This window comes from Chiloscyllium punctatum, chromosome 3 (genome assembly GCF_047496795.1).
Source record: "Chiloscyllium punctatum isolate Juve2018m chromosome 3, sChiPun1.3, whole genome shotgun sequence".
In the NCBI taxonomy this organism is placed as follows: Eukaryota; Metazoa; Chordata; class Chondrichthyes; order Orectolobiformes; family Hemiscylliidae; genus Chiloscyllium; species Chiloscyllium punctatum.
In genome coordinates, this window is record NC_092741.1 from 74,843,953 (window position 1) to 74,870,393 (window position 26,441).

Here is a 26,441-nt window from a genome sequence, read left to right on the forward strand (position 1 = left end):
AAAATCAAATAAGCTTCCTTACAGATGTATACTCTTTCCACTTCGTATTTCCAGACTTCTTCAACTTGGCAAACCAATATGTCTATGTGTAAAAAAAAAGAAAAAAATCTATTCCATGCTTTTCTAAAAACAACTTGCACTGCTCCCAATGAAAGAATTGGCTGAACATGTATATACTTTACAAATATTTTTGAAGAATCATTTAAGTTCATCAGCTTTCAATGTATATTACGTGGCAAATGTAGTCTTTATTGATATGCTTTAAAATAAACATAAACTACTTGCATTATTGATTTTTAAGCATTATAAAAACAAAACAGATTGAACAGAAGAGTAATGTTTAGTTATCTATACATGTCACATTTAGACTTCTCTCAAATGCAGACTTTGTTCTGGCCATCAGGATTATGAGATATCAAGAAATTTATATTTGATTAAGCTGCTGGATCAGTAGAATTGTAGAAATTACAGTATTGAACTGCTTGGTTGACAATTAAATAGTATAACTATTAATTCAATGTCATTTTTTAAAAAGTCAATGTTTTTTCCAAATATTTGCGTCTTTCTTTGGTGACAGTGGAATTACACTAATTATACACACTGGCAACCTATGCATCATATTTATTAGTTCATCTGTAACAATTATGAGAAGATGAAAAACTCCTACCATTTCTGCAGAAAATGTAAAACTCATGTCACATTTCATACATGTCATAAAAAATGCAACGTTAATTGTTTTCAGGAAAATTTATGATATTAAATTATAAAGAAATGGAACTCAATATCAATGAAAAACAGCTTTTAGGTTAACAATTCTACGAATGCAGCACATTAATTTTAAAATGTTTGAATGTTCTGTAATCAGGCAATGTACATTTCTTCACTTGCTGCTACTTGCAATTTCATCCTGTCTGTTTCATTCACTCAGAAACGAATTGTAAAGGATCTGAAATATAAAAAATAAAAATAGAAGATATCCACCTCAGAAAATCAATTCTGGTTGAATTATTTTAATACCTTATAATTCTGTATTACACAGCATGTACAGCAAAGATTATCTTCTAAAGTGGATTAATAGCAATAAAAATGCTAGTTATGTTCTAACTGGGAAGAAAGAACTTTGATTTTTGATTTCATGTTCAAGTTGCTGACAAGGTCATTGTCTGTTGCCTATGCCCAGTTCTCCACCAGAAGAGGTGGTGAACCCATTTCCTGAACTACTGAAGTTTGTGTGATTTTTAGTGATCTTTAGTGCTGTTAGCTAGAGTTCCAGATCATTGACCCTTGAGCAAAAAAACCTCCTAATCTCCATTTTAAATGGGAAAACCCTTACCACCTGCTTAACAACTTGCTCACTGATGCCCAGTTTAGGTTCTGCCAGGGGTACCCAGCTCCTGATGTCACTATAGCCTTGGTTCATAGATACATGGATAAAAGAGCTGAATTCCAGCAGTGAGATGAGAGTGACAGCCCTTGACATCAAGTTCACGTTTGAGAGTGTGGCATCAAGGAGCAACTACCAAATTAGAATCAATGGGAATCAAGGGGAAATCCCTCTGCTGGTTGGAGGCATACCTGACACCGAGGAAGATGATGGTTGTTAGAGGTCAGTCATCTCAGCTCCAGGACATTTGTTCAGGAGTTCCTCAGGATAGTGTCCTAGGCGCAACCATCTTCAGATGCTTCATCAATGAGCTTCCCGCCATCATAAAGTCAGAAGTGGGGATGTTTATCAATCACTGCTCAATGTTCAGCACTATTTGCAAATTTTCAGATACTGAAATTCCAATGGATCAAAACCTGGACAATATCCAGGTTTGGGCTTAAAAATAGCAAGTAAAATTTGTGCCATACAATCCCAAGTAATGATCATCTCCAATAAAAGACAATACAATCTCCATCCACTGACATTCAATGGCATTACCATCACTGAATTCCCCACTATCAACGTCCTGAGGGTTTCCATTGACCAGAAAGTCAACTGGACTTGCTATAAAGGTGCAAGTCAGAGGTCTGAATACTGCAAAGGTAAGAATGCTGCAGCACATAATTCATCTCCTGACTCTACAAAGCCTGATCACCATTTGCAAGGCACAAGTCAGGACTGTGACAGAATACTCGTCACTTGCCCGGATGTTTGCTGCTCCAACAACACTCAGAAAGCTCAAGGACAATGCAGCCTGAGTGATTGAGCCCCCATCCAAAAACATACACTCTCTCCACCACTAATGCTCGGCAGCCACAGTGTGTAGTATTTACAAGGTACACTGCAGAAATTTGACAAAGATCCTTTTCCAAACACATGACCACTTCCACCTACAATGAGAAGAGTAGTAGGGTATAATGTGTGCTATCATGTGATTAGATTAGATTAGATTCCCTACAATGTGGAAACAGGCCCTTTGCCCATCAAGTTCACACCGACACTCTGAAGAGTAACCCACCCAGACCCATTTCCCTCTGACTAGTGCACCTATCACTATGGGAAATTTAGCATGGCCAATTCACCTAACCTGCACATCTTTGGACTGTGGGAGGAAACCCGGAGGAAACCCATGCAGACACAGGGAGAATGTGCAAACTCCACACAGACAGTCACCTGAGGCTGGAATCCAACCTGGGTCCCTGGTGCTGTGAGGCAGCAGTGCTAACCACTGTGCCATCGTGCTGCCCCAGAGCGGAGTGGGAGTGGAGTGGCACTTCAGGAGCATGCTGGGCCCATAACCCAGAGATTGATGTGCAAGTAGCCCTTCAAACCACTCACTATCCTGACTTGGAAGTACAACCGTTCCTTCACTGTTACTGGGTCAAAATTCTGGAAATCCCTCCCTATTAGCCTTGTGGGTCTACCTGCAGCACATAGACTGCAGTGGTTTAAGAAGGCAGCTCACAGCCACCTTCTTAAAGACAACCAGGGAGGGGCAATAAATTCTGGCCAGCCAATGCTGTTAAGTCAGTTAAAAACAAAACTTTCCTACTAATTCATTGGATTCTTTTGAGTCTTGATCTGGGTTTCAACAGGAAAGAGGTTGACGCTCAACATAATTTCAGCTCTACAATTAACTTCTACTATATCAAGTGAAGCAGCCTCCAAATCAAATCTTGTTTTCATAGCTATTATTTTAAATAAACTTTAAAGTTACATGTTAACTGATAAAATTGGTAAAATTAAAACTAAATTTTATTTTCCTATTAATTAATTTCAGCAAATCATTTAGATGTAAATCTTAACTAAGGAATACTGCATATATGCATTCCTAGGTTTTTGCAAATTTTACAGAAAGGTTCATTGAATGCACCCTTGGCCATTTTTTTCTAACTTAACCTTTTCTTTAATATGACTCTATGACTTACTTTTGGAAGTCAGCTGATCTCTCTATTACATTTTTAAATTCTACAAAAGACAACATTCCATCGTTATTTAAATCGCCTTCTTCCATGATCTGTTTGGGATTTAAAATACAAAAGAAAATACAGTTCCAATTCATAAATTTCCAAATTATTTATCTTGCATACTTAATGTCTTATGCAAATTTATAAAGATTGATAAATAAGAAAAGTTAAATAGAGATTCAAATAATTTATATTGTGACTGAATAGCAGTTACATTTTATTTATTTTTTGGCAATTTCAAAGATGAACTGGAATCCAAATTCATATTTGATTAATTTAATCTATTTTCAATTTGACAAAGCAACAGGACCAACATTTTGGTAATCATAATCTAATTATATCTCAAATTAATAATTGGGATTATACTTTTGATACTTCATGAAAATAAAATTCATCCCTTCAGTACCCAAATGCCTTTACTACAGCATTCAACGTCATTAATGTAATTCTGGCTCTCTTTTGCTTAGTGGAGCTTCAAATTTCATATCATATTTCAGTCACTTTATTCATTCACTGTGGGGGTCTGCTTATGTAATTAATGTTTGAACTATTTGTGTATATATTTAAATTGCATTTTCAACATTATACTTTTAAAAGTGCATCGCCAAAATTGCAAGGGCTAGAGATGGATTATGCCCCAATTGAACTTCAGATGTCTGGGCAGCAAAATGCACCAGTTAGGTGTCTGGTATTAATAGCGCAAGAACAGATCCACTTAGGGCTAGGCTTTATTAGTGTTTGCCAACAGACTGCTGCAGTGACTGGAACTAGGGCCAGGTGGATCTCATTGATTATCAGATCCTTGATTAGGGTTGTTAAACTGGGCCAATGAGGGAGCCCTTGCTGACAGAAATAAAAAAAAGAGATGAAGGGCAGTGCTTGTCACTGGCCACTCGGGTGTCTTTCCTGTCTTCCTGGTGGTGGAAATTGAATAAAGATTCGTGAAAGAAAGAGAAAAAAATAAAATAAAAAAAAAATAAAAAAAGAGATTCAGCAGGTCTCCTCAGTCTGGCTTTGAGTTGGCTAGTCAGAGCTAATGTTCTGTGCACATGTAAATAAACGGTGACTTGGTGACAAGATACCAGCTTCTGTGCACTTATTTCAGCTGCAGATGTATTTTGAGATGGCTCGGATATCTAGCCAGGACCAATGCATCATAACATTGGCAAAATGGCAAGAAATTAATGTATAAATACCAATATTTAAAGGCAAGGCAAGTAGATCAACAGCAGATCATGCTGATTATATGGCATTTTTTTGATTATCAGTCAACTGATATCTATGAGATGGTTTATGGTGTGCTTTGGCAAGTCAACACTAAAAATGCTAAACTTCTATTTAAGTCCTAGACTGCATGTTAACATTTAAAATAGACCCAAAACCAGAATAGTGGAGCATTCTGGCTTGGGGAAATTTGCTACTGCTGTAATGACATGTCATTACCTGGCATTCTCAGGGTGCTAACCCCCGAAATCCACTGAGCAAGAGGCCTGATAAATAAGAACTGTTAATTGGGAGGAACATAGATTAAGTGGCAATGTTTCTGATCAGCTTCTTCAGAACAGTCACAGGAAATCCAAGCTACTTTTCTGGTCAGGCCTCATTTGAAAGCAACCAGAATTAGGCCTTTAATACATTTTTTCAAATACTACTTCCAATAAGAACTTGATTCCATTCCTGTCTCCATCTTTTAACTGATGATGCTACCTTCCATACTAAAGCTTCTGATGCAGCTTTGAAAATGTTTATAGTGGAGCCTTGCACTTAAACAACTTCTCTGCCTTGGCTGGGTTACCAAATAAATTGTGTTTTTGGATGGATCACAGATCTTCTACACTCCCTGTTATCCCAGATCAGTGAGAGTGATGAATCAGGGAAATACTAGGAACAGTCATATTGCCATCCCTCAAGATAACAGGATGATTGGATTTTGAATCAGTGCCCATCCTGGTGACAGAAAGCCAAATATGCAGATTGTCCCAGATACTGAATAATTGCTGCATGCAGCCATGACTGAAATCCGTAGCATTAACATTTCAAGTGCCATGATAGTTGTCTAACTAAACTGTTGCCACAATATGCTGACCATGCAGAGATAAGCAGGGGAACATCAGACAGTGATGTCAGAGGCTCTCACGAGTGTGAAATACAGATGTATCCATCTAAACTTCAGTCTACTGGTTGTGGCTTGGGTATGTGAATATGTGGCTGCCTCCGTCAAAAGTATGGCAGCTGCCTTGGAGAGCAAGATCAAAAACACTTAGTTTCTGTTGTGAGGCACTCCTTCGCTGTAACCGTATGGCAAGGTGAGAGGAAACAAGGTCAGTCTATCTAATTGCAGGCGCCTCTTCATCTCAAGGAGACAGTGAGACACGAGCAGAGACCAAAGGAGAGAAAGAGCACTAGAAAGGAATGCTGGGAGCTTTATCTCAGAATGCTCCCTGCCATTCTATCTGTTCCACTGATTGTAGGAGGTCAGCCAAGGAAAAGCACACCTGCATCTGTGCAAGAGATGCTCAGCAAGCCAGGATCCTCTCTGGCCTGAACCCTCAAAATAAACTGGCAAGGTATACCAGTCAGCAAAATCCATCGACCTCAGCTGGAGATCCCGTACCAGCACCTATTTAGGTGTAAATAAAGAAGGACATTGTGTTGAGAGTTCATGGGTGGCACTGGTACACATTACATGAAAGTAATCTGCACTTCTGTAAACATACCTTCACTTGCATGGTTATGTTTTCTGCAGTCTCATTGTGCTGCTAGATGCTAACATTGTTGTTTGAAGTGAAGATGTTGGATAGTCACAGGTGAGGTGCCGGAAGACTGGAGGTTGGCTAACGTGGTGCCACTGTTCAAGAAGAGTGGTATGGACAAGCCAGGGAACTATAGACTAGTGAGCCTGATGTCAATGGTGGGCAAGTTGTTGGAGGGAATCCTGAGGGACAGGATGTACTTGTATTTGGAAAAGCAAGGACTGATTAGGGATAGACAACATGGTTTTGTGCATGGGAAATCATGTTTCACAAACTTGATTGAGTTTTTTGAGAAAGTAACAAAGAGGATTGATGAGAGCAGAGCAGTAGATGTGATTTATATGGACTTCAGTAAGGCTTTTGACAAGGTTCCCCATGGGACACTGATGAGCAAGGTTAGATCTCACGAAATACAGGGAGAACAAGCCATTTGGATGCAGAACTGGCTCAAAGGCAGAAGATAGAGGGTGGTGATGGAGGGTTGTTTTTCAGACTGGAGGCCTGTGACAAGTGGAGTGCCACAAGGATCGGTGCTGGGTCCTCGACATTTTGTTATTTACATAAATGATTTGGATGTAAGCATAAGAGGTACAGTTAGTAAGTCTGCAGATGACACCAAAATTGGAGGTGTAGCAGACAGCGAAGAAGGTTACCTCAGATTACAACACGATCTTGATCAGATGGGCCAATGGACCGGAAAGTGGCAGATGGAGTTTAATTCAGATAAATGCGAGGTGCTGCATTTTGGGAAAGCAAATCATAGCAGGTCTTATACACTTAATGGTAAGGTCCTAGGGAGTGTTGCTGAACAAAGAGACCTTGGAGTGCAAGTTCATAGCTCCTTGAAAGTGGAGTCGCGGTAGACAGGATTGTGAAGAAGGTGTTTGGTATGCTTTCCTTTATTGGTCAGAGTATTGAGTACAGGAGTTGGGAGGTCATAGTGCGGCTGTACAGGACATTGGCTAGGCCACAGTTGGAATATTGCGTACAATTCTGGTCTCCTTCCTATCGGAAAGATGTTGTGAAACTTGAAAGGGTTCAGAAAAGATTTACAAGGATGTTGCCAGGGTTGGCGGATTTGAGCTATAGGGAGTGGCTGAACAGGCCGGTGCTGTTTTCCCTGGAGCATCGGAGGCTGAAGGGTGACCTTATCGAGGCTTGCAAAATTATGAGGGGCATGGATAGGGTAAATAGACAAAGTCTTTTTCCTAGAGTGAGGGAGTCCAGAACTAGGGAGCATAGGTTTAGGGTGAGAGGGGAAAGATATAAAAGAGATCTATGGCGCAACTTTTTAACACATAGGGTGGTACGTGTATGGAATGAGCTGCCAGAGGAAGTGGTGGAGGCCGACACAATCGCAACATTTAAGAGGCATTTGGATGGGTATATGAATAGGAAGGGTTTGGAGGGATATGGGCCAGGTGCTGGCAGTTGGGACTAGATTGGGTTGGGACAGCTGGTCGGCATGAATGGGTTGGACCGAAGGGTCTGTTTCCATGCTGTACATGTCTATGACTCTATTTCAATCAGAACATCCTTATTGTCTCATTTCATCAGAAATGTGTATCCCTATGTTATTCTTAGAAACCAACAAAATACTGATCTAGTTCTTGAGATTTATAAAAGCAGCACCGATTTACCCAATGAGATAAGAATGAGGATATTGGGTCGAGGATTCCACAGAGGTAATTGTTGTCAATAATGGAAGGATATGGCCAGGCTCTGCAGATATCGGAAGGACAAATCTTTCCTCTGGACGAGGTCACCATAAAGGTTTGACCATTCTTGGTATATGAGGTAGACAAAGCACAACTGAGATGTGCATGACTTAATTCTTTAGGGGAAAAGAGGAGAGCATATGGATTTATGCAGCTGATAGTAGTCAAGCCAATGGCCTAGTAGTTCTGTTGCCATGATAGTTGGTGGAATTTGAATTTAATTTTTCAAATAAATCTAGAATGAGGAGTTTAATGGTGACTGTGAAATGGTTGTCCATGTCAGGGAAAAACCTATCTGGTTCACTAATGTCCTTTATGGAAGAAAATCTGCCATCCTGACTCAGTCTGGCTTAATGTGACACCAAATCCAGAGTAAAATGGTTGAGTCTTAACAGCCAGCTGAGTAATTAGGGATGGGCAATAAATGTTAACACACCGTGAATGAAGAAAAAGTCATAATTGAGGATAAAGTTCTCCAAGACTATAGGGATAGTGTGGGAATAAGATGATGACTGACATCAGGAAAGATAGGGAAAATTGGGGAGCATCCTCTAGGTGAATTTTCCATGTTCTGCCTCCTCCATGCTTGAGGCAACACCCATAATCCTGCTTCCCTCCAGGAGCCTCTGTTCATCGAGGTATACACTGTGAGGTAGCTGCAGTTGCAAACATTTAGCACAAAAGCCAGGTTTCCTCAGGCCAGATTGCAAAGGGATCATAGTAGTACTTCACTGATTTTTTGTTTAAATTGCCCTTTTTTAAAATAGCTAATGAATTGAGAACCTTTTTCAGTTTGAGCTATGTCCCAAAGAGCAATCAGTGGTCTCCAGCCAGTTGCTTTCCAAAACAAAAACATAACAGCAGACAGACCCACAGCTTAGCTGTCCTGGAATTGGTTTACCATTAGATTATCATGCACCTGTCTGCCTCTTTTTAATATTGCTCTTTCTAATCTTCCTATCCAAGAGCAACATCCAGACCCATCTCAAAGTCTTCACCTTCCCTTCCTCACTGAAGGAGACCTGTCACTCCCACATCCGTTCCACTCACAAGACACTCACTCCTTGGTTGATTGAGGTTGTGAAGGGTGCAGCACACCATAATGAAATGGGATAATCTGTCTTTATTATCTTTTTAGTTGTTGATTCTGAATTTTTCACTGTCTTTGGCCTACTTATTTTTCTTTGAACTTAATTTTCTTGGTAGGTCATGGTTGGCTTCTCCCTCTCTTAGAATATTTCCTTCTTATTTGGATATAGTTTTGCTGAGATTCATGAATTACCTCCTTAATTTCTGCCACAGTTTGTTTACTGCTTGTCATTCCGCCCAGTTCACTTTACCTAATATGATCCTAATTTCCTTTCATGAAGTTAAAGACAATTGTTTCATAGAACGTAGAACATAGAACAATACAGCACAGAACAAGGACCTTTGGCCCTTGATGTTGCGCTGACCTGTCCTATCCAAATTTCTCATTCTTGAATTGAATTGAATTGAGTTGAATTTATTGTCACGTGCACTGAGGCACAGTGAAAAGCTTTGTCTTGCGAGCAATACAGGTAGATCATATAGTTAAGTAGCAAAGGTAAGTAAATAATAGGTAAACAGCAGCAAAAACAAAAACACAAATATTGGCGAATGTTAAGAGTTTGTGAGTCCATTCAGTATTCTAACAACAGTAGGGTAGAAACTATTACAAAACCGGCTGGTGCATGTGTTCAGGCTTCTGTACCTTCTCCCCAGTGATAGAAGTTGTAGAAAAACATTGCCAGGATGGAATGGATCTTTTCCTTGACAGCAGGCCTGGTAGATGGATTCTATAGATGGGAGGATGGCCTTTGTGATTGTCCGGGCCGAGTTCACCACTCTCTGTAACCGTCTCCGATCTTGAATGGCACAGTTGCCATAACAGGTGGTGATACATCCTGACAGAATGCTCTCGATGGCGTACCTATGAAAGTTGGCAACGGTATTCGTCATCATGCCAAATTTCCTCAGCTGCCTGAGGAAGAAGAGACGTTGTTGGGCCTTTGTAACCAGTGCGTCCACATGAAGAGTACAAGAAAGCTCGTTATGGATGACTACTCCCAGAAGCTTGACACTCTTCACTCGTTCCACCTCTGGGCTGTAAATGTGTAGGGGGGCATGAGTAACATCCCACAGAAAGTCAATAATGAGTTCCTTGGTTTTGCTAGCATTAAGAGCTAGGTTGTTCTCAGTGCACCATTTTTCCAGGTCTTCCACCTCACGTCTGTAGTCTGTTTCGTTACCATGTGAGATTCGACCAACTATGGTGGTGTCATCAGCGAACTTGTAAATGGCATTAGTCTGATACTTGGCGACGCAGTCATGGGTATATAGTGATACAGTAGGCAACTGAGTACGCACTCCTGGGGGTCTCCAGTGTTGAGTGTTAGTGAGGATGAAATATTATCCCCAATCTTCACTGATTGTGGCTTGGTGGTTAGGAAACTGAGGATCCAGTTGCAGAGAGTGGGGCTTAGTCTGAGAGCAATGTTTAGTAATCAGTCTCAAAGGGATAATAGTGTTAAAGGCTGAACTATAGTCAATGAGGATTCTTACGTAGCTGTTCTTGATGTCAAGATGTTTGAGGGAGGAGTGAAGGGCAAGTGATATGCCATCTGACGTGGATCTCATGGTCCGATAGACAAATTAGAGTGGGTCATGAGTAGTGGGAAGGCTGGAATTGATTAATGCTATGACCAGCCTTTCAAAGCACTTCATGACCACCGAAGTTAGGGCCACTAGGTGGAAGTCATTAAGACATGCTGCATGAGCCTTCTTAGCCACAGGGATGATGTTGGCCCTCTTGTAACAGGCAGGGACAGTGACTTTCCGCAGGGAGAGGTTGAAGACATCCGAGAAGATCTGCGCATGCTCTGAGTGCACTGCCTGGTACTCCATCTGGTCCAATCGCTTTCTATGGATTCAGACAAAGGAAAACTGATCTGAACTCTGATGCAGTGACTGTAGGGATAGGTTCATCAGGACTTGTCAGAATAGGTGTTACCTCTCTTGTCGAAATTCTGCTCAAAGTGAGCATAGAAGGCATTGAGACAATCTGGGAAGGATATGTCATCGTCTGATATCTTGCACTGTCTCTTTTTAGAAACTGCGATGTCATTCAGTCATTGCCTTAGTCACTGGGTGTCTGTCTATGCTATGGTCACTACTTTTTTTACTCAGGGGCAATTCATTAAACCTGCCTTATTATCATTACCGGATTCAAGATAGCCTGGTTGGGTCCATAATATATTGCTCTCCGAAACTATTCCTAATGCACTCTGTGAATTTTTTATTGTAGCTGTACTTTCCAATCCAATAGAGTGGAGACTGGGTCTGGGTAAGAAGCTCTTCAGAGGGTCAGTAATAATTCATTGAGCTGAATGGCCTTTTTCTGAACTGTAGGAATTCTAGGGCTCTACATCATCTCTCATGGATTGTCCTCCTCACATTTCTTAATAACTGTCGTATCCCACCACCTTTTCCATCCCTTCTGTCTCACTAAAAGTTCAAATGTCTCGACATATTAAGTTCCTAATTTTGATTTCCTTGTAACCATGTTTCTGTAATGGCTGTGAGATCATATTCATTATGCTCAATGTATGCTCCCTTTGTGAGTTTGATGGGGTTTTGCTTGCATGACTTGAACTTCATATTATTATGTTAAAATATGGTAAATTTAAATTATACAGTTACTTACATAGTGAGTCAGTGTTGATATGTCTGCTTCATCCATCGATCCATTAGTTAAGCGAAATATGATATGGCGTATATCTTCTTGATCAATGTAGTTATTTCCATTTAAATCTATAAATACAAGCAAAGAAGATCATTACAATGAATCTGATAAACAAAAAGAAAACAGATAATATGTGTCAGATTGACTTTATAAGAAATACATCTCCAGTAGGCAAATCGGAGTATGACTCAATGACAATACCTTTAAGACAATTAAAATTAGTAAATTGAAAACATCCATTCTCATTCCTGTAATTACTGTTGGAACAGACTCATCTATAATTAAGAAATATTAGCTGGTAAATCTAACTGATATTTTGTTACTCCTGGCAATAGTTTTGTCACATGATGCATATCATTAATTACCAAACTAATTTGCAATAAATAGCAATACAAACTATGTTAGTAACACCACATTTTAGCTCAGTTCCTCTGCTCCACTATCTACACCACAACATATTTTCTTTGGATTCAAAATTATCATGCATTGCAAGTTCCCTAAAATGATTTTACAAAATTACTTGTTTGGTATGCCTCATCTTTGATGTTGGACTATTATGGATTGATGTAGCACTCCTGACACTTAAATTTTTGGTAGACATTCTAATGGCATTTTAAGAGAGTATTGCATTGACATAGTCACATCTTTGGTATGAGCAGTAGAAACCAAAACTTCATGAACACAGGAATCGGAACATATGTTAAGCCTGCCATATCTGCATTGTCTAGCTACTCCAACTGATGCTTAAATTCCAATTGCACTAATTTAAATAAAATAGAATTCTCCTTGTGTAATTCAACCAAATCATTAGAGTCACATTTCTGAAGTTACAATAGTCTTAAGGCCCTTGCAGTTAGTGGTTTACATAAACAATTTAGAATTGAATATTGGAGGATTAATCAGTAAGTTTGCGGATAATATAAAAATTGGTGAGGTGGTAAATAACCTTGTATTACAGGAGGATGCAGAGGCTGGTCAAATGGGCAGATCAGTGGTACATGGAATTTAATTGGACAAGAATAAGTCCACAGAACTTGGGCAGGACAAACATGATGAATGGTAGGGCCCTGGGCAGTAATAAGGATCAGAGGAACCTTGGTGTGCTTGTCCATCAGTTCCTTAAGGTAGTGGGACAGGTAGGTAAAATGATTAAGAAGGTATGAGGGAGACTTGTCTTTATCAGCCAAGACAGAGAGTTTAAGAACAGGAAGATTGGGTGGAACTGATGAAAAATTAGTCAGATCACAGCTCAAGTATTGTGTGAAGTTCTGGAATCCACATTATAGGAGGGACATGCTTTTGCTGGAAAATGTGCAGAGGTGATTTACAAAGCTGCTGCCTGGGCTGCAGAGTTTTAGAACTGAAGAGAGATCAGATATACATGAGGTTGTTTTCCTTGGAGCAGAGGGGATTGAAGAGAGACAGGATTGAGATGTATAAAATTGTAAGGGGCATAGACAGGGTAGACAGGAAGAATGTTTTCCCCTAGGTTGAGGGCTCAATGACCAGCAAGCATAAATTTAAGGTAACAGGGTTAGAGGGGATGTAGGGAAAAAAATTACTCATAGGGTGCGAATCTGGAACTCATGGTTTATATGTGTAGTAGAGACAGAAACCCTCGTAGTATTTGAATATACGACTGCAATGCCAGCACATACAAAGCTATAAGCTAAGTGCTGGAAAATTAGTTTAGAATAAGAATATTAGAATTAGGCCTTTTTGTAGGCTCTGGACTTCTATGATTCTATGACTACAAAACTTCCTTCAATGAAATGAGATATGGGATTTCCCGAAAGGTGCAACATAAAATGTATTTTTAAAATTCTGCTGGCTGTCAATTGTAAAATAAAGCATATTCCCAGAAATGAACTCATTTATATAATGTTTTCCCATAAAAGCAATATAACAATTCAAATTAAGTAAGGAAAGAATCATAGACCATTTAAGGACTAATTTTAAGCCTCATTAACATTGAGAAAGGTTGTGAAATTAAGTCCACAAATCAAAGCATAACATATTCTATTTTGTGACAAAAGAATTTGAGATTTGAAATTTTTGAGATTATGCTGCTAAGGAACATAAATCTCATTTGAACATTTAAAATTACACAATGAACCTTGCTAGACTAAATTATTTGTAATTTATACCATAAGTCTATATTGTAGGAGTGAAGTGGCAAAGATTCTAACATATGCGTAATATTGTCTACACTTAATTTCAAACAAAAATGCATTTTAATGGTGAGAAACATACCATATATTCGAAAGGCATAGTCAATTTTTACAGAAAGTGATGCATTTTCACTAAAGGTTGAAATCATTTCCAGGAAGTCTTCAAATGAAAATAATCCCTGTTCATTCCTACTAAACACCTTACAGATTTGGTCTTTAAATGGATTCACCTGTTTCAGTTCATAGATGACAGAAAATAATTATTAGGGTTAAATACAAAAATATTGCCCAAAATTACTCATATCTATATTTCCTTCTTACAGGAGACTGTCACACATTTATTTTAATTTCAATGACAAATAATAAATCATGCCTGTGATCCACTTGATGAGTTGTAAATATTTTCTTGAATCCCAGGGCATTTGATCAGGGTGGCACAGTGGCTAGCACTGCTGCCTCACAGCACCAGAGACCCAGGTTTGATTCCAGCCTCAGGTGACTGTGTGGAGTTTGCACATTTTCCTCATGTCTGTGTGGGTTTCCTCCCACAGTCCAAAGATGTGCAGATCAGGTGAATTGGCCATACTAAATTGCCCATAGTGTTAGGTGCATTAGTCACACATAAATATAAGGTAGGAGAATGGGTCCAGGTGGGTTACTCTCTGGAGAGTCAATGTGGACTTGTTGGGCCAAATGGCCTGTTTCCAAGCCATAGCGAATCTAATCAAATCATTCATGTTTAGTTACTTTGAATATTTGCACTGAAAGAAGCAATCAAGTATTAGCCCATGAAATCTCTAATTTTGGTTGCTGCTAGGAAAATCTGGCCCTGCTAGTTTTCTGGAAGTGGATTTTTATTAAGAGAAAGGCAAAAGAGCAGGCGTTTCAACCCAAACTATTCTAGTTGTAACACTTATAATTGCATGAGTCTGGACTCTTTACTTCAATGGGTTGACCTATATAAGGAATCATTTCATGAAGCTTGGTTGTTGTCCCTTGATATTTCAAATACCATATAAAGAGTCATAGCGGATTTGAAATACCAACTTTTTTTCCACAAATGCTGCCAGACCAACTGTGTTTTTCCTGAATTTTCTGTTTTTATTTCAGATTTACAGCATCTGAGTTATTTTCTTTTCATGTTATTGTCACCTCAGGACAGTCCAGTCGTTCATTGCCTCTCAATTCACCTTTGCAAGCAACACCATCACCTCTGTCACATCACAGGCTAAAACTGCAAGTGTGTAGGAGACACCCGTAGGCCAGAGCTCTCTGAGCCGTAGACCACCGCAAGATGCCACTAAGATCATCTGAGGCAAGCTACCAATGTAGTCAACTGGCTTCCTTAAGATCAGCTAGGGGGAGCACCAAGATATCGTGCCCAGAAAAGAAAAATTGAATAATACTGAAATAACTTAGGGTACATGGGTGAGGAAATTAAAATGCCACAGAGGGGCCAGTTCCATGCTTTGCTTCTCTTTCAGGACACACTGGAGACTCAAGGGTTAAACATTTCACTACCAAAGGAATTATTGCAGTATCAACTGAAAGCCTGTACTCTTACAAGATAGGCAGAACATCTCAGTAAGAACAAAGAACAAAGAAAATTTACAGCACAGGAACAGGCCCATCGGCCTTCCAAGTCTGAGCCGATCCAAATGTACTGTCTAAACCTGTCGGTCAATTCCTAAATATTTGTATACCTCTGCTCCCACCTACTAATGCATCTGTCCAGCCGCATCTTAACTTAATCTACCATGCCTGCCTCTATCAGCTCTGCTGGCAACGCGTTCCAAACGCCCACCACACTCTGTGTGAAGTACTTGTCATGTGTATCCCCCTTAAAATTTCCACCTTTCACTTTGAAAGCATGACCTCTCATTATTGAATCCTTCACTCTGGGAAAAAGCTTGTCTCTATCCACCCTGTCTATACACTTCATGATTTTGTAAACCTCAATCTCCTTTTTTCTAGTGAAAATAAACCTAACCTATTCAACCTCTCTTCATAGCTAGTACCTTCCATACCAGGCAACATCCTCGTAAACTATCTCTGCACACTCTCCAAAGTGTCCTCATCCTTTTGGTAATGTGGCAACCAGAACTGTACACAGGACAGTAAGGGGGAGGCTGACTGTAAATCAGAAACACAGCCTACTGGATCCACATTGTGGATTCCCCCTGTATTTTTTTTTAATTTCAAAAATATACTTTATTCATAAATGATTTGATGGTCTGTACATTGGATCATGCCATACATATGTCCATATTTACAAACACAGATTCGACTTTATTCTTGTCCTTTACAATCCTGTGCATTTTTTCAATCTTGTATATATACATATATTTGGCTGAGGCATCAGCAGAGCCCAAAAAAACGTCTGTATGGGCCCCCTGTTCTTCTTTCGGCAGGCCGATCTTACACGGTGGTCTTTCCCCACCGCGCCTTGGCGGCAGCTGCCCCAAGCTTCAGCGCGTCCCTCAACACGTAGTCTTGGACCTTGGAATGTGCCAGTCTGCAACACTCGGTCGGGGTCAACTCCTTCAGCTGGAAGATCAACAGGTTTCGGACCGCCCAGAGAGCGTCCTTCACCGAGTTGATGATCCTCCAGGCGCAGTTAATGTTCGTCTCGGTGTGAGTCCCGGGGAACAGGCCGTAGAGCACGGAGTCCCGCGTCACGGCGCTGCTCGGGACGAACCTCGACAAGCACCACTGCATTCCTCTCCAGACTTCCTCTGCATAGGCACATTCCAGAAGGAGGTGTGTGACAGTCTCGTCCCCCCCGCAGCCACTTCGAGGGCAGCGTGCGGTGCGGCAGAGAGTCCGGGCGTGCATAAAGGATCTCACAGGCAGAGCCCTTCTCACCACCAGCCAAGCCACGTCTTGGTGCTTGTTGGAAAGTTCTGGCGATGAGGCATTCTGCCAAATGGCTTTGACAGTCTGCTCAGGGAACCGCTCGACAGGATCCGCCCTCTCCTTTTCCCGAAGGGTCTCAAGGACGCTACGTGCTGACCACTTCCTGATGGACTTGTGGTCAAAGGTGTTTTTCCTCATAAATTTCTCCACGAAGGACAGGTGATACGGAACGGTCCAACTACTCGGAGCGTTCCGCGGCAGCGAGGCCAGGCCCATCCTTCGCAACACCTAGCCCCAGACAGAGATATTTGCCCTTTCCAGACAAGACTGATAGCCTTGGCCTCAACCCTGTTAAATTGCCTCCCGCTCCCACTGTCTTACTTTCCCACCATATTAGCTTAGGTATATGAATCCTCCATTTACTTCCCCTCCATATTACAAATAAGTATGTGAATCCCCCATTTACAGCAGGCAAAACCTATCTGCCTTAATCTCTTCCCATCATTACATAATCATGAAGAATATGATAATCAGTTTCTATAATCAATTCACACGTTATCACAGGATATTGACATTCATTGGGCTTTGTAAATTCATAATTATCTACTCTAAACTATGTGACGACAATTGCCCATCTGACTGATAAACCTTTTGTTTAATTCCTATAAAATATACTGTGTCTGTGTGTAGGACAGAGATTCGTGCAGAAGTGTCACCACAAGTAGACACAAGGGTACTTTAGGGTCAGTTTGAATCTCTCACCAGCTGTCCGATAATAATACTGCTGTTTTACGGAAAGCTTGTGTCGTCCGGATTTGTGGAACAAAGCAGACATCAACATTTGGTGCCGTGACTCGGATCTCAACATTGGGAATATCTCATGGCGCTGAATAAGTGACATGAAAATCTGAATTGGGCAGAACCGAGCAGAAAGGGCACTCTGGGGTGTTTTACTCCAAAGTGCTGCTTGTGTTCAGCCAGGCGATCTGTCTGTCTCCCCGTGGAACCTTCACCTTGATGAGATCGCACAAGCCACCTGGACTGGTAAGGAAGGAAAGTTGTCCAGTTGCTCTAAATTACTGCAGGGTAACATTGGCTACTCTATATTGTGCAAATTCTGGTTTAGGAGCTGCCTCTTTTAAATATGGCTGGTGGAAATTGATTTATTGATATATAGAAAAGAGAGGAGGCTTGGCAAATTTCTCATCCAGCCGTACTAATATGGCTGGTGGAAATTTGTTTATAATAGAGCAGAAATGTAAAATGGGACATTCACTTGATATGGCCTGGAAGGGGACCCTTCTTCAAAGCAGGTGTGAATACTTACCTGATCAGGAGAAAGACATCCAAAAATTAAGTGCAGCACTGAATAAACGACCAGGGCACAAGATCTGGCCTCTGGTGGAACTTGGGATGTGGGTGCCTGTGAGCAAATGGTGAACTTGATCAAAAAGAGAAACTGTGGGAAAAGGTAGAAATCCATTATTAAGGAATGGAAGGAGAGGGCCGATAACAAATGGCAGGACACTTTGCTAGCCAGCTGGATAAATAATGCCTGTGACAGGGAGATAGAGGTGTTTACAGCAGATGGGACTCCGAAGGGCTGGGAAGCACTAAAGGCAGAATGTGAATGGGTGGATAGTAGGCGAAAGAGGGAACAGCATAAACAAAGCAAAGAGGCTAAGGCTGGTGGAGATAAACTAGAGGGGTTAAAGCGGCAGCACTGCAAGGAGTATGAAAGCACTTCTCTGGATCCCAAGCTCAGGCTTGGCATACCAACCCTGTTTGAGGAGGGAGGGAATGTCACTGAGATAGAGGAAGAATGGAGATGTTATCCCAATGCACCAAGACCCCCAGTTGAAACACTCTCGACTCCCTCTCTGCCACCGTATCCAAGTCCCTGGAGATCTTGCATGGCCGACCGGGTTAAAATGTGTGCTAGGGAATCCTGCGATCTCTGCACGGAAATTCACCATCTTCATGTCACCTCCAAAACTATGTTCCCCATCAGGCAGCTGCCGAACCCCAAAGCAGATGAGGAAGATGTGCTGCCCGCTATTGGAGGTAATGCCGAAATCCCAAGAGATGACCATGATTATGAATCAGGCATCAGACCGTAAAGATAAGCCTGCCCAATTCGCTCAGTACATCTGGTGCACCATTCAAATGTATAATGTAACACCCTGGGATCTGTTTGGCCTTTGCTGCATGACTTTGTCATCAGAATAAGTAACTAAGTGGCTGGAGCAGATGTGCGAGAGTGATGGAAAGGGGCCGGTCTTCACCTACAAGGATTTAAGTGACAGATTCAAAGATGACACTCAAGTTAATCAAACTGTCTAGTCGTTAGAATGCGCCCTGCAACAGTCTGTTAACTTTAGCAAGGTCCTTGACTGCAGACCCAAGGCGGGAGAATCTGGGGGAGACTTCTGGGTGAGACTTTTGGGTGAGATTTGTTGCCTGCTATGGGACCTTTGCTGGGGATCAAGTTTTTAACTCTAGGAAGGACTCACCATTGTTTAACTCAATGGTTCTACAATGTGTCCCCTCAAGTCTTGCTGACATGATATGCATGAACAACATGGACTGGTCTGAAAACACCAGGTCCCAGATGAGAAGAGCCCTTATGTATTATTGGGAAGTCCAGAATGATCCCAAACCACGCTCCAAATCTCACCCGAAAACGGAGTTTGTTCAGCTGCCCCACAAGCGCTGCGCACCCCCAATCAGTACTAATGAATTCCAGTGGAACCGGGATACCCCCTGGGCAAAAACTCTCCGCCAGATTCTGGTCCAGCAACACCCACCAAGCCACCTCTCCCCAGGGGGACCTTGGAGAGGGACACCGGAGGGCGCTCCTGATGCACCTTGGATTAGAAGGAGATGGGGCCGATTCCCAGTGAGGCAGCCAGACCAGTGTTTCAACTGAGGGACGCCTGGTTACTGGAAGGCTAAATGCACCCTTCGCCCAGAACCCAACTATCCAGGCTCGGACCGGCCGCCCCAGACTCGTTTCACCTCTAACAATCCATTCATCTGATTCCCAAACAGTAACCTCCCAGTTGTCCACACATCCTCTCAGCAGGAACCCAACATTACCCTGCAGATAGCTGGAATATAATTCTATTTATGATAGATACAGGGGCAACCAATTCCACCCTCGATTAGGAAACTGTGAGGAATAAGGGATTTCAGCTATCAGCAAGACCGTGGCACTCGCCGCGTTTGAAGGGACAAGCAGCGTATATCCTAAAACTGTTCCGCTGAAAGCTGAGCTCTGCAGAGGTGCCTGCTCGATTTCCTTCACAGTAACAGTTAAGATCAGATGGAACCTGGCAGGCAGGGATCTGCTTTGTCCCCTAGGAATCAAGATCACCTGTATGGGTGAGGGCATTATGGTGTGACTGCATAGTCATACGCAATTCCCCCAGTTTGCAGTTTCCCAGTGGTGGGGATACAGGATTGAACAATCTGCCTTTACACTGCCATTCCCAACCCGGACCCCCATGTGATGGGTTGCTATGACCCTACTGGATGCTCCATAGAACAAAGCCGATACTACATGCCATTTGAGGGCATGGAATTCTCCGTTTCGGTTATCGGTGAGGCTGAAGGTAAGGAAGGCTCTGCTTATCTTGTTCAAATCCCACACTACCTGTGGCGGCAAACGAGGTTGGTAGTCCCACAAATCACTTGAAAGTGGGCGGCACGGTGGCACAGTGGTTAGCACTGCTGCCTCACAGCGCCAGAGACCCGGGTTCAATTCCCGCCTCAGGCGACTGACTGTGGAGTTTGCACGTTCTCCCCGTGTCTGCGTGGGTTTCCTCCGGGTGCTCTGGTTTCCTCCCACAGTCCAAAGATGTGCAGGTCAGGTGAATTGGCCATGCTAAATTGCCCGTAGTGTTAGGTAAGGGGTAGATGTAGATGTAGGGGTATGGGTGGGTTACGCTTCGGCGGGGCGGTGTGGACTTGTTGGGCCGAAGGGCCTGTTTCCACACTGTAAGTAATCTAATCTAATCATCCCACGGTTGAAACCTAAAGATGTGGGCTACGTTGCCTACAGCCTGACACAACTTGCTTCCGACACCAGGGGACTGAGCAACATTACACAGAGGGCTGTTTGAAATACTGAGAAATACTCACAACAAAAGGTCAGCACCCTGACCCGTCATGCATCCTCTGTGAACCCAACCAAGGACGTTGAATGCCAGCTGTGGGCTGCCTCTAACCATGAAATCGGCTGCACCCCTTGCTCTCCCATACAAATACAACTTAAGGCAAACCAGAGCCTGCCTTCAATCCCACAGTATTCCATTAAACCAGAGGCAGAACAGGGAATCCAGACCCTCGTTGACTCTTTCCTGGCACAAGGTATCCTGATCCTGTGCAAATCACCTCGCAACACCCCAATCTTCCCAGTGCTCAAACCAGGCCGACGGGACTAGAGGCTGGTGCAGGACCTGAGGAAGACCAATGAGATCATAGCACTGCTATATCCCCTCGTCCCAAACCCAGCTACATAATGATCTACATTATGCCTTCTTTTCCGTCCTGTTACATCTGGACTCTCAATATTTATTCGCCTTTACCTACTGGGGCCAGCAATATACTTGGACCTGATTGCCCCAGGGATTTGTCCACTCACTGACCCTATTCTTACAAACCCTCCACAGTCAGTTATGGACCCTGTAAGTCCCACAAGGATCTGCAATTGTCCAATATGTAAATGACCTGCTTGCCACCAGTAACAGCCTGTCTAACTGCGAGACCAGTAACACAGTACTACTGAACTTTATACACTCTCTTGGGTCTGTGGTTCCACTCCATAAGGTCAAGCGCTGTCATAAGGAGGTGAAATTTTTGTGGGGCATCTCCTCTTCGCAGAGGAATGGAAATTGACAGAAGAACGCATTCGACCCTTTGCAGAAATCCCACCGCCTACGACCCCTAAACAAATGCGAGCCTTCCTCGTCTTTCTAAATTTCTGTAGGCCATGGATTTCAAATGTCGCCCTTCGCACTTGCCTATTGACTCCACTGGCACAACTAATGCACCCCCCCCCGACTTTACCCTTACAACCCACCAGCTGACGGCATTTACCGAATTTAAAAAGTCTTCTACAAGCCCCCCTGTACGATCGACCGTCCAAAATGTATGTCACCATTAAGGATGGATGTGCTACTGCTGTCCTCACTCAAACTCACAGAGACAGGAAGCGCCCGGTGGCATACATGTCAACTAAGCTGGACCCAGTAGTAGCCGGCCTCCCACCCTGCTCACAGTTACTTCCTGCTATATATGCCCATGTAGCAGCCGTCTCAAACATCACCCTACACCAAACAGTGGGAGTTTTAACCACACACTCCGTTGTCGATCTTCTCACTTCCCAGCAGACTCAACATTTAACACAGGCATGCCAGAACAAAAACAAAGCAGTCCTACTCAACAACCCACTACTGACCTTCTCCCATTGCAACCTTCCTAATGGAACCCCTGCAGCACCTCTCATTTCCCGAACACGACTGCCTGCTACGGAATCACCTCTTCACTTCTACTCATGGCGATTTAGCTGACTTGCCCCTTAAACATGCAGATTTCACCTTCTACGTGGATGGCAGCTCCTACATTTCACCTACAGGTCAGCGATGCTCCGGATAGGCGATGGCTACTGATTAGATTAGATTCCCTTCGGCCCAACCAGTCCACACCGACCCTCTGAAGAGTAACCCACCCAGACCCATTTCCCTCTGACTAATGCACCTAACACTATGGGCAAATTAGCATGACCAATTCACCTGACCTGCACATCTTTGGACTATGGGAGGAAGCCGGAGCACCCGGAGGAAATCCACGAAGAGAATGTGCAAACTCCACACAGTCACCCAAGGCTGGAATTGAACCTGGTATCCCTGCTGCTGTGAGGCAGCAGTGCCACCCACTGAGCCACTGTACCGCCCCTGATGATGAGGTGGTTGAATGTGCAGGCTTGGGAAACTCCACTATCAGTGCAAAAGGCTGAGTTGCTTGCCTCACATGGGCTTGCATCCTGGCAGAGCAGAGTTCGGCCAATATTTATATGGACTCTCGCTATGCTTTTGGCATTGCCCACGACTACGGCACCCTATGGGAACATAGGGGATTTTTAACCTCCACAGGTCAACCCAATAGTAACACTGTTTTTGTACATAATCTCTTATAGGCCTTACAGTTACTTTCCACGCTAGCAGTGGTCAAATGTTCAGCCCACACTGGTGCAACTCACAGAGTCTTGAAGGGCAATGCACAAGTAAATGTTACATCCCGCTCTCCTAGTTCCTTTGGGCTCACAGCAACACCTGGTTACAAAAAGTATGAGGACGGGTATGCCAGACCTGGGTGAAATACGTAAAGTACAGGGAAATGCCCCTGCAGAGGAACACAGACTGTCGTCACAGATGGGATGCACTATTGATGCCCATACCAAACTATGGATGACCCCTGCAAGACAGGTCTGTGTTCCTTCCTTGCCTTTACCTGTCCAGTAGACTATGTACGTAACTATACACACCTGGACAAGGAGGGAATGGTCAGCACTTTGTTACAGACCTGGTGGCACCCCGACTTCCAGAAGACAGCTGAGAGATGAGCACAAGCATGTTTGATCTGTAAAAGGACAAATGCTGGGAAAGGGATGCCTTGCAGTTCCGGGACTGCCCCTTGCCTGGTGGGCCTTTTAATTGTTTACAATTAGATTTTATAAAACTACCCAGAGCACAATGTTATAAGAATTGTTTGGTAATAGAAGATGTCTTCAGCAGATGGATTGAGGCAATCCCAATGACGGACAACATGGCTGCACCAATAGTGAAAATATTGCTGAGGGAAATCATTCCCCGATATGGACTCCCGGAGACTATTAGCTCAGATAATGTGCTGCACTTCGTGGCCAAAATTAACCAGGGGATTTGCAGGGAACTAGCAATAAAACAACAATTCCACTGTACCCACCATCCAAAGGCGGCTGGAGTGGTGGAACAGGCAAACGGTACCCTAAAAAACAAGATGGCGAAGCTAAAACAGGAAACAGGCCTAAGATGGTAGAAGGTCCTCCCTATAACCTTATTCCATATGAGGGTTACCCCTTCTAGCATGACCAACCTGTCTCCTGCTGCGGTGATTTACGGGAAGCCCATGAGGACCCCATGAAGACCTGGGATAGTCCGAACCCCCTCCCCGAGAGACTAGATGTGAACACCCCTGGGAGAGGAGGTTGGGGTGTATCTACAGGAGCTAACCAAAACTCTACAAAGTTTGCATTCGCAGGTATGCCACACTTACAGAGAAAGCAATGATCTGCCTGAAGAAAACTACCCCGCTGCCGAGCCAGGGGTCTTCGTCCTGATATAGGACTGGGAGCGAAAGAAGCTGGGACCAAGATGGAAAGGACAGTTCCAGGTGCTGCTAACCACTCCCAAGGCTGTGAAAGTACAAGGCCATCCCTGGTGGATACACAGAACCGTCTGCAAAAGAGTCAGCGTGGAAGCAGACAACAACTAAGGAAGAGGATGCTTTCCATACTTGTGATCTTGGTAACTTTGGGAGAGGGGATCTTGAGAATAGATGGATCCCAAATTGACAGCTTGCAGCATAATACCTTTTTGCACCTAGCCTCTCAGACAGCCCACATAATGGGGAGAGACACCCACTGCTGGGTATGTGCCCACATGCCACAGCCACTTGATGGGAGGAATCCCTTTGTGGCCTGTACCTTTTCGCTGGCATGAACTGGCTGAATGGCTACTGCATCAAAGCCTTTCCAGTGACCTTGCTAACACCGATGACGCACAAGATTAGCAGTGAGCAAGGTATAAACCAACCTCATTCAGGGGCTAGTATCACCCTAATTACAACCAATCGCATAGGCCCCCCTCCCTTGTAGTTCTTAACAACACCATCGACTATACCATTTGTTTCAACAGCACTTATGTGGGAATGAGTGGGAATGACTCTTCTACCAACCCATGGATCAAACCTATCCAGAACTTAACAGAATATGGGTACTTCATATTTGATTGGTCCACCGTCACCAACAAAACCTCAGGCCACCTCTGGAATAATCCTGCTCCCAGGCTGTGTGTGTATGTGTGTGCGCGCGTGTGTGTGGTGGGGGGGGGGAAGTTTCCACCCTGACAGCTTACAACAGTACACATGATTTGCTTCCCTCAGATTGGAAGGGGTCGGGCTACATGGAGTATGTTGTACCTCGCATTCGAGTTTTGGGCAACCTGCCCTCATCCCCGAGATCCAGAAGGTCCCTCGCCAGGTTCATCACCAGGGTGGGAATGTTCTCTTCCCTGACAGGAATCTATTTACATTTTCAAGAACTTAGCCAGTTCAGGACTCTATAGGAAAGGGTTGCCGATGATACAGCTAGTGCCCTAACTGAAATTAACGCAGAACTACTTGCAGTTAGAACTGTGGCCCTCCAGAATCATTTGGCACTGGACTTCCTGCGAGCCAAAGAGGATGGTACCTGTGCTATCATTGGGACAGAATGTTGCACCTCCATCCCTGATGAGTCCATTATAATCACGGACCTCTCTAAACACATCACGTGAGAAATCCAGACTCTCCAAACTATCGACAAGGAGTTCAGTGATGGCATGGGAGGGTGGACACTAGGGGGAATTCTTGGAGGATTGGGAGGCTTGTTGGAATATATTGGAATTACAATATTAATTGTGATCTCCTGCATTCTGGTGCTTCTGTGCTTATGACCACTGTTGTCCGAATGTTTTCACAATAGGCTTTGAGGGGATTGATCATCAAATGATCAAAAGAAGGAAATGAGGAAGTTAAAATGCCACAGAGGGGCAGTTCCATGCTTTGTTTTTCTTTCAGGACACATTGGGGACTCAAGAGTTAAACATTCCACTACTAAAGGACTTACTGTAATATCAACTGAAAGCCTGTACTCTTACAATAAAGGCAGAACATCTCTTTTGATCGGGGGGGAGGCTGACTGTATCTCAGAAATATAGCCTACTGGAACCACATTTGTCGATTCCCCCTGTAGCAGATAGAGATATTTGCCCTTTCCAGACAAGACTGATAACCTTGGCCACAACCCTATTCAACTGTCTCCCGCTCCCCTTGTCCTAGTTCCACTCCATATTAGCTTAGGTAAGTGAATCCTCCATTTACTTCCTCTCCATATTACACATAGGTATGTGAATCCCCCATTTACAGCAGGCAACACCCTTCTGCCTTAATCTCTTCCTATCAACACAAAATCATGAAGAATACAATAAACAGTTTCATTAATCCATTCACACATTATCACAGGACATCAACATTCATTGGGTTTTGTAAATTCATAATTACCTACTTTAAACTATGTGATAACAATCACCCATCTGATTAATAAACCTTTTGTTTAATTCCTATAAAATATACTGTCTCTGTGTGTAGGGCAAAGATGCGTGAAGAAGTGTCTCCACAAGTAGACACATGGCTACTTTGGGGACATTTTGAATCTCTTGCCGGCTGTCCGATAATAAAGCTACTGCTGTTGTACAGAAAACTTGTGTTGTCCGGTTTTGTGGAACAAAGCAGATATCAACAAGTGTGTCCACATAATCTAATTCATAGCACTGTGGTGAAACACAGCATTTTGAATCACACTAATGATCTCCATAGACAGCCACATGTATATCATGTGGAGTTCTGCCCACAGCACTCAGGTGCTGCATGTCTCTGCATGACCTTGGGGAAGCATAAACATTAATACATCTGCATTAACGGAGTA

The 26,441-nt window shown here is 43.0% G+C and overlaps 1 protein-coding gene across 3 annotated transcripts in view; it reads right to left on the minus strand.

The window, feature by feature from the left end:
* Window positions 1–238: 238 nt before the first annotated feature.
* LOC140460569 (calcium and integrin-binding family member 4-like) overlaps window positions 239–26,441 on the minus strand; it is a 51,207-nt gene continuing 25,004 nt past the window's right edge. For 2 of the 3 annotated variants that reach the window (XM_072555189.1, XM_072555170.1), the window contains 3 exons: window positions 13,881–14,028; window positions 11,589–11,695; window positions 10,657–10,805 (listed from right to left, as the gene is read on the minus strand). In XM_072555189.1, coding sequence (XP_072411290.1) covers window positions 10,668–10,805; window positions 11,589–11,695; window positions 13,881–14,028 — 393 coding nt within the window. In that variant the 3' untranslated portion in view covers window positions 10,657–10,667. Of the gene's footprint in view, window positions 947–10,656; window positions 10,806–11,588; window positions 11,696–13,880; window positions 14,029–26,441 lie in introns of those variants that run through there. The other variant, XM_072555179.1, reaches the window with a different exon arrangement.